Here is a 12695-nt window from a genome sequence, read left to right on the forward strand (position 1 = left end):
GAAAATATGTATATAATATGTTTGGATGGGGTAATTTAAGAGGATGATTCATGATTAATTTGAAATTCTTTATAATAAAAAAAAATTTGAATAGAGAAATTAAAAAGTATCTAAAATATAAGTATTTTTTTTAAAAGTATTTTAATTGTTATATTAGCAAAAATTCAAACATTCTTATAAAAGGTGGAATTTAAAATTTTTTTACTAACAATCTTACATCAAGGACTCTTTTGGACCTTTAACCATATAAATTATTTAAATATTTTAAGTTTGGTAATACTTTTAAAATTTAATTTAAAATTTGTATATATATATATATATATATATTAAAATAAATACTTAATTATATTTTAAGTTTTTGATAAATTTGAAAATTTTTAATAAATTTTTGTAGTTTATTTTTAAAATTTTAAAACTTTTCAATTTGTCCTTGTATATGTAATGTGTTAGTTATCTTTGTATTATGACTTTCTATAAATAATGTTACATAATATTTGTTGCAAAAGACAGTAATGATTAGAACTTTCCTAAATATTTAACAAAATAGATTTTAAATTTAATTAAAATTATAAAATTATAAAATTGAAAATAAATAAATAATTACAAAAGTAAAAAATATGTAACTGAAATTATAAAAACAAAAATTAAAAAATAAAAAATAAAAAATAAAAAATTAGAAAAATTAACAAATTACAAAAGTTATAAAAATATATAAATTCATAATTACAAAATTATAAAATATCACATATAATTTTTATTTTATAATTTCACAGTTTTATAATTTTATAATTTTATAATTTTATAATTTTATAATTTTATAATTTTATAATTTTATAATTTTATAATTTTATAATTTTATAATTTTATAATTTTATAATTTTATAATTTTATAATTTTATAATTTTATAATTTTATAATTTTATAATTTTATAATTTTATAATTTTATAATTTTATAATTTTATAATTTTATAATTTTATAATTTTATAATTTTATAATTTTATAATTTTATAATTTTATAATTTTATAATTTTATAATTTTATAATTATTAAACTGTAAAATTGCAATATATATATATATATATATTTATAATTTTATAATTATTGTAATTTATATTTTATAATTTTGTTTTCATAATTTTATGGTTAGATGTTTTATATCTTTGTAATTTTTTTATTTTTTAATTTATAATTTTAATTAAATTTAAAAATTATTTTCGTTAAATACAATAAATATATGGAAATGATATCTTCTTCGTGACAAATTATTATGTGACAGACAACATTTGTGGAGAATAACCGTGTAAGCCACTTCACAAAGTTAACTGTTACACTTAATGATAGGATTTCAATTGAAAAGTTTCAAAATTTTAAAGATTCCATAAAACACAAAATTTATTAGAGACATTGTACATTTTCAAATTTATTAAAGAACGATTAAGCCTAAAATAAATATTGTTAAAATAAAATTTTATCTAACAAGATATTTAATTATTTTATCCAAACATGATATTGAAATATAAGGTATTTTTATTTTTTTATCCAAATAAGTTATTTAGAAAATGAATGAAATTTAATTGAAAACAATTCAAATACAATATATTTTAGTTTTCCAACATCCAAACATAATGTTATTGTTTATATATAATATATAAGCTCAAATATAATTTTAGGATAATTATTTAAAATGGAAAGCCTTAAATAATTTATTTTCATGGTAGATTTACAAAAAAAGGTCAAGTTATTTGTAGTTTCAATATCGAAATTAATTATCTGTTGCTGGATAAAATGAGGGAAAAAGTTGGGTAAAAAACTATGATGTCTTTTAATTATAAAAATTCAATACAATGTAACAACAAAGATACACTAGTTCAGTTTATTTAAATCCTTTCACGAGGTAAAATACTAGGTGGGTATTATTAGTACTATTATTATTAAGTAAACAACTCTTACTAATTTGTAAGAATTTTTGAATGCTACTTTTTATAATGTATTTATAAATAAGTTTATTTTATTTTATTATTAGTTTTGCATATTGTATATTATGTTATTTATTTTAATTATTATACTATTTGCAGTCATTATTTAATTATTTTTAATTATGCTTTAATTTATTGATAGAAGGTATGTTTTTTTTTTTATATTACGCTGTTTTTTAACGACGGTATCAATTAACATAATCACAAGGTGATGCCGATTTAAAATAGGTTATTCTATTTTCTTAATTTGATTTAAAATGTTTTAAGATAGAATATATTTGTATCAATAATATAAAACTTCCATTCAAAAAAGACACATATAAGTAAATCTATTTCTACATTTTGTATTTTGTCATTTATGTTAACATTTAATTTTACTAAACTAGTTTAAAAGTCCTAAGGTTATAACTAGTTTTTCAACTGTTTTCTACTTTTATTTTAGTTTAAATTATTTTATGTAATTACTATTTTATCTTGGTATTGCCGTAGATAATTTATTTTTATTTTTATATGGTTAGAATTTCCGGTAAATACTTTTAATATATAAATTATGTTTTAAATATGTTAAATAATAAATATTATTATTATTTTATTGTAATTATTATGACAATATTATTAATTTTATTATAGTTATATCATAATCACTTTTTTTACCATGCTTATCTTCATTCTTTTCCTGGTCAACATTTTTACTATTATAATTATTATAATTATTGATATAGACACAGGTACTATTATATTTGTGTGTACGTATTTTTTAAATATATAAAATAAAATTATATTTATTAAAAATAAAGTGAAATATATAAAAAAATGAGAGAATAACGGTTGATAAATAAAAAAAAGATAACGATGAACGATTTTATAAAAAAGTTGTAAAAATAACAATTAATTTTTAAAAATTTAATAAATAATTATATTTTAAAAAATAAAATTAAAATTTTAAAATGTGTAAAAAAAATCTATTTATATATTTTGATATATCGTTATAGATAATGTACATAGCTTTTTATTATCATTATTATTTTTAGTAGCATTCTCATTTATTATTATTCGTCGTTACCATTCAACCAAAAGGTGAACATTGTAAATTAGAAAAATGCGTTTTAAATTAAAAAATAAATAAATACTTTGATTCTGTAACGGAAAGCATGTTGAACCTTTTTTGGACGGACGGTGATGAAAAAAGAAACGCTTTTTAGTCAATTTTGTTTTCCTCTCTATATAAAATTATTTATTTTCATGAGATAGAAAAAAATGACCAATGGAATTTTTTTTGGCCTAAATATAAGAATTTATTTTCTATATATTAGCAGAAACACAATTATGGTACCTTTGTATTTGAGTTTTCTTAGTTAAAAAAAGAGTTTGGGAGTAATAGTAGAAAGTACATGAATTAGTGTAGAAACTATATGATAAAGAAAAAAAAAATGAAATTCATGGTAGTTGTTCCGAATCAGAGATCGGAGTCCTTCTTCCAAAATAAATAATGATTCAACTTTTCTTTTTAACCTGCATAACAAAAAGGTATTACGGCAAAAAAAAACATATAGTGGGAAACTTCCTCCTGTACTGGGACTTCGAAAATATCCCACAACGGAAAAGAAAAATCTTCCCCTAATAACTACCTTTTCCTCCACATTAGCCCGAGCTTAGTGGGAGAGGTTAGAAATGTTGCAACTAGGCCCCTGACCCAAACTTTTGTAGGGATAGGTCGGTGATCATTTGTGCAATATACAATCCTCCAAGCTCGAGCTTGCAGAAAGCTACTATGAGAGGTTGTCATGGTAGCCTAGTTTTATGATGGGTCCTTTGAATGATCCCTCCCTATGGTAGCTTAGATTTATGATAAGCCCTTAATGAGGTGGTTTTTGGCTTTCCACAAGCTATCATTATCGTTGCTCAGATTTATGACAAGTTCTCAATGAGGAGGTTTTTGACTTTCCACGAGCCCTCATTCACTCTGGTAGCTCGTATTTATGATGAGCCCTCAATGACATGGTTTTTGACTTTCCACGAGCCCTCACTCATTATGGTAGCTTAGATTTATGACGAGTCCTCAGTGAGGTGGTTTTTCACTTTTCACGAGCCTTCACTATTATAACTTGGATTTATGACGAGCCCTTAATGAGGTGGTTTTCGAATTTTCACAAGCCCTCACTATTGTAGCTTAGATTTATGACGAGCCTTTAGTGAAGTGGTTTTTGACTTTCCACAAGAATCTTGTTCGTCGGCTGGGGAAAATGCAAAAGTCTTGTGACCTCCTCCTCGTCCAAGAACGCTGCCCTTGAGGATATGAAGGTGGGGCACTTTAACCTAGGCTTCCTTTCCCCCTCCTTCTTTTGTGCAATATAAGGAGTGTACCTTCGTTCAATCCTTCTTGGCGTTGTCTAGCCTATGACTTCTGGTTTCCTTGTGGTTTCTCACCTCTGCTATCATGCACTTCTCTTATACCCTTTTCCGCTGCAGTTTCCTCCTTCATAGCTTGGCTAGAGTCCGAGTCGGGGATTTGAGAAGAGATTCACTAAAAGAATTCGCCCGTAGTCCCTTCACGAATGCTCTCACCAACATTCCCTCGTTTGGTTCTACTAATCTCATGCTAAGATTGCATAATCGATTCAGAAAGATTTTGAGTGGCTCGTCAATTCTCTGCTTGACGTTGAACATATCTGCCATCTCTAAGGACTTTGCCCGGATTGTCGCAAACCATTATAGGAACATTTGAGTCTGCTAAAGACTATGCAAACATTTTTGCAATAGACAACATCACTTCCTCCTGCGATCAACATTTGGGCCCGGAAAGGCTTCAAGTGTATCTTAGGGTCTGACTCCCCTGAGAAGGAGGAGACCTTTGGCAATACGAAGTTATGTGGCTTTTTCCATGACCTAGGCGAGAATGGATGACTTTCGTTGCAACTTATGTGTGGGTCATGAGTTCACCCTTTCCCCTTGATGATCGTGCATTCACCACCTTATCTCCTTGTTGGTTTTTTGGAGCAGCTCTTGTTGGCGAAGAGCCTCGCCCAAGCGTTGGCGAGATTCCTTTACTTCCTTTCTTAACTGCTCGAACTCTTGCTTGACTTGTTGCTGGAGTTGTTCACGTTCAACCCTAACCTAAGCTCTCTCCTTTTTGATTTCCCGCCTCAATCTCCCTTTGCAGTTGTGCCTAGTCGGCCTCGACCTTAGCATTATCTTCCTTCGTCCTTTGGTGGATAGCCTCATTCTCTTTCCTTAGGTTCTTTATGCCCTGCATGACCTGTTGGATAGCAGTCCCATCCATGCTCATGTCCTAGGTAGACCTTATGGCCATGAGATCTTTGTAAGAGATGCTTTGGGATCAGGTTTCACGAAGACCCCACAATGGACGCCAATTGTTCTAGACTGGAGATGAAGATCCCCTTCCATAATGAATAATGATTCAACTTTTCCTTATAACCTGAATAACAAAAAAGTACTAAGGCTAAAAAGGTCATCTTCCTTTGGCCAAAGGGGCCTACTATTTATTTATATTAAAAAACATATACAAAGCGCAACGAATCTTTGATTATAGAGAGATATTTCCCCCTAAATTGGGACCTCAAAAATATTCCATAACAGAAAAGAAAAATACCCACCTAATAACTACCTTCTCCTCGATGTCGGCTCGAGCTTAGTAGGAGAGGTTGGGAGTGCTGCAACTAGGCCCACCCCCTTTCCTAGCTCAAACTTTTGTAGGAGTAGATCGATAAGCATTTGTACATTACAATAGTTTTTAAAAAAATAATTCAATATAATCGTTACTATTAACAATTCAGTTAACAATATCATAAAGAGCAAAACTAAAATTATGAAATATATACACTAGAGAAAGAATCATCTATATATAAGTATAAAAAAAAGTTAAATTCTCTTTATATATAACTAGTGTAAACACAGGCGCTATCGCGCCTGCGTGTACGCATTTTTCGAATTATATTTATAATTGATGATATTGTAATGTTATTAAGTTAATGAACAAAATAAAAGTATATTTATAAAAATTAAAGTGAAATGTATGGAAAAAATATGAAAAAAATAATTGTTGATGAATAGTATGAGAAAAAAGAAAAAGGAGATAAATAAATAGTTTTATAAAAACTTGTAAAATTAACCGTTAATTTTTAAAAATTTAATAAATAATTAAATTGTAAAGGGTAAAATTGGAATTATGAAATGTGGACACAAAAGAGGGAATCCCCTTTATATATAGTTATAGATTATACATCGGTATATATATATATATATATATATATATATATATATATATATATTAATCTTTAATTATGTTGTAATTATATTAGGGCCTATCGTTACAAAGAAGGAAGGAGAAGTAGGATGAAGAGATGTACTAATATTTAAAGAAAAAGTCTCAAATTTAACTAATTTCTATTTTTATCCTCGAGAAACTAAAATGAAATTTGTTGTAACCTAATCAATTATGTTGTACATATACAATTACGTTGTGAAAATATTATATGTTCTAAAATATGATTTGCATAATTATTCCACATTTATTAATTAGATATTTTTTATAATAACAAATAATTAAAAATAGAAAATACAATTACTAATAAAAAATAAAGTAATTTTAATTTTTATTATATTTCTTTTAATTAAAAAAATTTCATCTTTATACTTTTTATACTCACTCAATATTACTTAAAAAAAATAAAACTCGATTCATCTTGGAATTATTTAGTAAATTAAATAATAAAATTGTAGGAATACTACACAACTTTTAACACGAGAAAACTGGTAAACAAAGTATAGATGTTTCATGTAAAAATTTAAATTTGAAATATATAATAACTGGAGTTGAGTTTTTCTGTTGAGTTTTTTTAATAACATAAAAAAAAACAATAAAAATCCACACTCTAATAATTATAACTTTCGGCATAAAAACAATTAAAGACAGTGTCATGACTCACGATGACAAAATCTAATCATCTCACACTTACATGTACGTAGGGTTAAGCCTTTAATAAATTTGGAAACAATTGATTACTTTTTTATGTTCAAATCTGATTAGTTCGCAATCCAAACTACCTTTGCCTTGTTATCACTTTTGATTTATAGGCAACTGGCAGACAAAAATAGAATAAAAATCTGAATTATAAAGTTGATTATATTAGAGAGAGAAAATGTCTCCAAAATTTTAAGTTAACATTTATTCTGTGTACACAATTTTTTACACTAGAAAATATCTGATGAAAAAAATAGCAAACTTTTTTTAATTTATAAATAATTTTCTTCGGAGTAAAAAATTAAAATTTGTTTAATTAAACTAAAAATGAGTAATTAAATTGCTTTTGGAATAACCTGCAGGGAGAAAGGGGCCCACACTGTAACGCACACACTATTCTCATTTCTGACACTCTACACACAAACCGCAATAACGTTTCAACAGCTTATGACTCACTTCGTCACTCCTCAACTCGTCCGAGTCACGCCCTTCATTCATCACTCCAAACATCTCCTCGCAACATCAATTTCTTGTTTCCAAACCCTCTCTTTCCCCCAATTCTCTACCAAAACCTCCGCCCTCGCCCACTGCCGAACGCACTCTCCACTTCGCCCGGCGATGGACGCGCAACCGCCGGAATCCGCCGCCTCGGGCGAGGACTTCGTCCACGTCCCGGATCTGAAGATGGAGAGTCTGTCTGAGAGCATGGTTCGAATTGACGAGCCTTCCGACGCCGACGCTGCTCCCTCTGCGTCGGATGACGCGCCGGATTCCGATCGCCGTCAGGTCACTCTCCCAGAGGAGCTATCCAGAAACGTTCTCGTCCTCTCGTGTGAGTCTGCCGCCGAAGGCGGTGTCTGCGACGTTTACTTGGTCGGAACCGCTCATGTCTCTGAGGTATTGGTTCGGGTCGTTCAGAATCAGGTTTTAGGTTTCGTTATGCTGTACATTGTCACTATGTTCAACGAGAGCGAATGATTAGGGATTGTTTTATTTTATTTTATTCTCTATTTGTTTCAATCGGAACTGTTAGTCATTTTTACAGAGGATGCGTGACCGTATTTTACTTCATCGTATCAATTCTAGTAGTTGTAATAAGAAGTACAGTTGTTGAATTGCTCGGAGTTTAAAATTGACGCTGAATTTTGTGTAGGAATCAAGCAGAGAAGTTCAAGCTATAGTGAATTTTCTTAAACCGCAGGTTTTGTTTCTCTTTTGAACTTACTAATACTTGGCTGATGGATTGATCCTTCAGTTGCATGATTGCTTGCTCTTGATTTCATGATGCCCCTTGAATTTTTTGATTTTTAGTGATGTAAACCTGTGGCCGACCTTTGTTTTGTTACAGGCTGTCTTCCTAGAGTTGTGCTCCAGTCGTGTTGCTGTGCTTACCCTTCAAAATCTCAAGGTTTCTATCCTTTTAAATTGTTGTTTTGTACATTCCCTTTGTCCTTTAGTCCGTTAATTGTTGGAAAGTGGCTTAATTGTTGTCACGGCTAGCCTCCCAACTTTGACCACTTTTGGGAGTTGTCGTAATTTTAACTTGGAAGGTTTTATGGTTTAATCCCGCATGGTAGGGTTTAGTGAGACCCTAAATCCAATTTCTAAGAGTATCAACCTGTCCCTCTGACCACTATAATTGGTAACTTATGTGCGGAAGTTGCAAGTGATGTGATGTATTTGATGTTCCAATTTGTAGGGTGTGGCGGCATTCTTTAGTTCCATATTAGATGAGTGGATTGCTCGAAAGATAAAGTATCTGGCTGTGTAATTGTATGGCTTACTTGGTGTTTCACTGAAGGACGAAACACACATAGAAACTCATTTTACCTTGATGATTTAAACCTTTTAGCTGTCAACTTACGAATAGTTTAGTTTGTTTTTCCTTTTTCTTAAAGTAGAAAACAATCATCTCTTAAAGAAATAAACTTATAATTGTAATTATTGTTGTTCAATTTTCCACATGCCTTCTCCAAACATACCGTCAACTAATTTGGTTGATTCTATCATATTAATCTGGTTCTCCTTCAGTTGTTTGTATGATTATTGACTTTGCTTCTTCCAGGTACCCACTGTGGGAGAAATGGTTACAATGTTGAAGAAAAAACATAACATGTTTGAAGTGCTTTATGGCTGGTTCCTTGCCAAGGCAGGTTTCTAGGCAACCATATCTATCATCCTTTTATAGGCTTTCAATCGTCTATCTTTCATTATCCAATAATGCTATGTTTCTCATATATCCTGCTATTAAGTTTTGGACAGATTGCTAGTAAACTTGAGGTCTTTCCTGGCTCTGAGTTTCGTGTGGCATATGAAGAAGCCATCAAGTATGGTGGCAGAGTGATACTTGGTGATCGGCCTGTACAGGTGGGATGAGTTTTTCATTTTAATATGTTGGAGGCAGAGAAACTTTATACTCTATTGATGTAAAATATCTCTGAATAATAAAGAGTCATGTTTTTTACACTTATTTCTAAAAGTTAAATTTATAGAATTGCAATTATATTGTAATGAATTATTCATTACAATATCTTGGACTCTGGTGTTCTTGAGAATAAATTCATGTTGCATAATCACTAGAAAGCCTTGTAGTATATTGAGTGACTGGAAAGTAACTCTGTATTCATTTTGTCCAAACAGGGGAGATTCTGTGTTATAAAGAAGTTCCTTATCTCATTTTTCCAGCATATTTGTAAATTAGAATACCCTTCTTCCAATGCCTAGAACCCATGACCACTATGTAACACAGCAGCATTCTCCAAGCTTACCGCTAACATGTTCATTATATTGGAGAAAAACCTTTATTTTTTCTGGAGTCCTGAATCTATTAAAAATACTTGCTGGAAAAGGTTCAATGGCTATTCATTACACTTTCAAATTATTTCTATAAGCATGGGAGAAATACTGGCATGTTCTAAATTAGATTAATATGTTCAACATGTACTATTTTATTATGTGAGCTTTCAACTTGGTTTAATTGGCATGAAGAGCCTCTTTTTTGTGTATTAATGGATTCTGATTTTCATTGATACAGATTACATTAAGGAGAACATGGAGTAAGATGCCACTTTGGCATAAAACAAAACTGTTATACTCTTTACTTTTCCAGGCAGTTTTTTTACCCAGCTCTGATGATCTTAACAAGATGGTAAATTTTATAATCCTCATGTACTAGTGATAAGTTTGAATGTTAGTGTTTGTTCTATTTAGTTCTTGTCTATATCCTAACTTGGGTTTGCTTTCTTCAGCTGAAGGAAATGGATGACAGTGACATGCTAACTCTGGTTATACAGGAAATGAGTAAGGAGTTCCCAACTTTAATGGAGACTCTTGTGCATGAACGAGATCAGTAAGTAGCATTGCACTTAATATCAATTTATTCATTCATTTATTGCTTCTATTACTTGTCACCTGCTTCCCGTACTCTATAGAGATGCTTTGGTTAACACTTTTCGCCCCACTATGTTACCATTTAGCACAGGGGTTCTTATTGGAGGGTGTCTTGGTTCTGTTATTGACATGCATATTCTTGTCACCCTGATGATCTGAAATTCAATACCATGGAGGCATGGACCTTTTACCCTGAGTGCTTTTTTTGCCTAGAATATGAGAAACCTTTTAATGAATCATATTTTGGAGATTCTTTTCAGGGGATACTATCTATATGCCTTTCAAGTAGTAGTACAACTGGCAGTGGTGGAGCTAGATGAGAGTATAATATCATTAATGTTTGTGTGAGGCCATGCATTAGAAGTGAAAATTACGAAACAATTTTTTTGCAATATTTTATATTTTGAAGAAATTCTAGTGGGGGCTATTTGGCACCAGAGCATTCTGTTGAGCTAAATGATATGCCTCTTAACAGATATGATCTACAGTATATTATCGTCCCTAGCATCGTCAGGGATCAACCATTCTCGGGAGAAATATTCTCATTATCTATGATTATGGACAATATGCATATCATTGAAGAATTAGTGCATATGACTTTCTTTTATCTCATTCTCAGAAGTCGGAATTACATGTTTTAGTAAGAACATGATCCAACTTGAATAAAATAAGACATGGCCATAATTCTATGCTCTGTCCTCTGGTGGTGTTAATATAAAAACTTTGGTATGCCTTTCATGTTTTTGATAACTAGAATGTACTTGTAATCTCTACAAACGTGCAGTCGCTTCCCCCAATATTTAGTTAAAACTAGACCATGTGGTGAGGAGAGACTGACTGAGTAAACGGTTGCATCGAGGGTGACTGCCCGTTCAATAGACCGTTTGCTGTAAGTTTTACATGATTTGACTTTCATCCATCCAGGTACATGTCCTCCACATTATTAAAAGTGGCGAGTGAAAATAGCTCAGTTGTTGCTGTTGTTGGAAAGGGTCATTTACAGGGAATAAAGAAGCATTGGAAGCAACCTGTCGTGGTGGGTGAACATTTAATTATTTGTGTGGTATAATCGGCAATTTATAAGTATTTTTATCACAAAATTGTATAACCAGTCATATGAACCGGATTTTTCCCCTTATATTGCAATATCTTTCCAAAATCATATAGTTATGCTTTTGTTATTCATTGTCAGATTTTCTTACTTCAATTCACAACGTTTTCTGTTAGCAGATGAAGGATCTCATGACAGTTCCATCTGTTGAACCAGCTGTATCTGCAATAAGAATCGTGGCATCGGTTGGTGTTGCCGTGGCTGGCGTGGCCATTATATCAGGAATCTATCTTTCATGCAAGAAATAACTTTCCTATAAGAGATGCCGCATCCACAACAATGTTGATGTAGGAATTGAAACATGCAACAGTTGAGTCAACCATCAACAAAGTTGATGCAGAAGCTATTTAGCCCTTTTTTCGGATGAAGAATAACAATTCTTGTTGAACTTTTACATAGAAATCATGTTAATTACAACACTAATACATATACTCAGTCAGATAGTTCCATTTTAACAGGAATCCAAGGGAGATAGAAAATGGTCTAATTACAAATTTTTATTCATGCGCATATAACTGTTGGTAATAAACAGTAGTGATTCTAAATAATATTTCGTAGAATACAAAAGTATATGTACCGAACAAGTATTAAATGATTAACAATTTTATTGTCAAGAACGTCAAGTAAAATGGAAACAGAGAATTGAAATATTATATAATATATTTATTTCTTTTCATTCATTAGAGAACTCAAATTATGAAAGGAGAGAGATAGATAAATGAAAATAGGTGGAGTAATCTTTCCAAAATTTGAGTTAAACTTATCTCACAGATTATAACCAAATTTATTGCGGGCAAAATCTCGAATTTTCGAATTTCTAATTTATAAAAAAGGTTTAATATTTTCTTTTTCAATTTATTTCTAACTTCATTGAAAATATCAATTTCGCACTAAATTTATGAAAAAAATAATGAATGTGGTCCTTTTTCTTATTGTTACCTTATTTCTAATCTATTTGATATTGTTTTGAGAAGGATATTATTTGAGAATTGGACATTGTTCTTTGTAATGGATATTACTTAACAATTTGAGATTGTTTTCTGAAGAGAGAATTAATTAGGCACCGAAAATTAATTATGAGAGACAAACAATCGGTGAAGTTGATCGGTGAGATATTTAGCCTCTCGTATAATTCTCGTATAAAAGATACTAAAAGTTTTGAGGACCGAGATGATAAATAATCTCTCTTATAATCTGGTTATACAAGGTGAGATTGATTAATATGATTGGTAAAT

The 12695-nt window shown here is 30.4% G+C and overlaps 1 protein-coding gene across 1 annotated transcript; it reads left to right on the forward strand.

Annotated features, from left to right (window-relative positions):
• The first annotated feature begins 7374 nt into the window (after positions 1–7374).
• Positions 7375–11960, forward strand: LOC114169882 (traB domain-containing protein-like). The gene is made up of 9 exons (XM_028055261.1): positions 7375–7856; positions 8113–8160; positions 8308–8367; positions 9025–9108; positions 9222–9326; positions 9994–10107; positions 10208–10308; positions 11274–11385; positions 11580–11960. The coding sequence occupies exons 1-9, from the start codon at positions 7407–7409 to the stop codon at positions 11706–11708; spliced, it is 1203 nt and encodes a 400-aa protein (XP_027911062.1). The 5' UTR covers positions 7375–7406; the 3' UTR covers positions 11709–11960.
• Positions 11961–12695: the final 735 nt, after the last annotated feature.

Source organism: Vigna unguiculata, chromosome 11, assembly GCF_004118075.2.
Source record: "Vigna unguiculata cultivar IT97K-499-35 chromosome 11, ASM411807v1, whole genome shotgun sequence".
NCBI classification, from domain to species: Eukaryota; Viridiplantae; Streptophyta; class Magnoliopsida; order Fabales; family Fabaceae; genus Vigna; species Vigna unguiculata.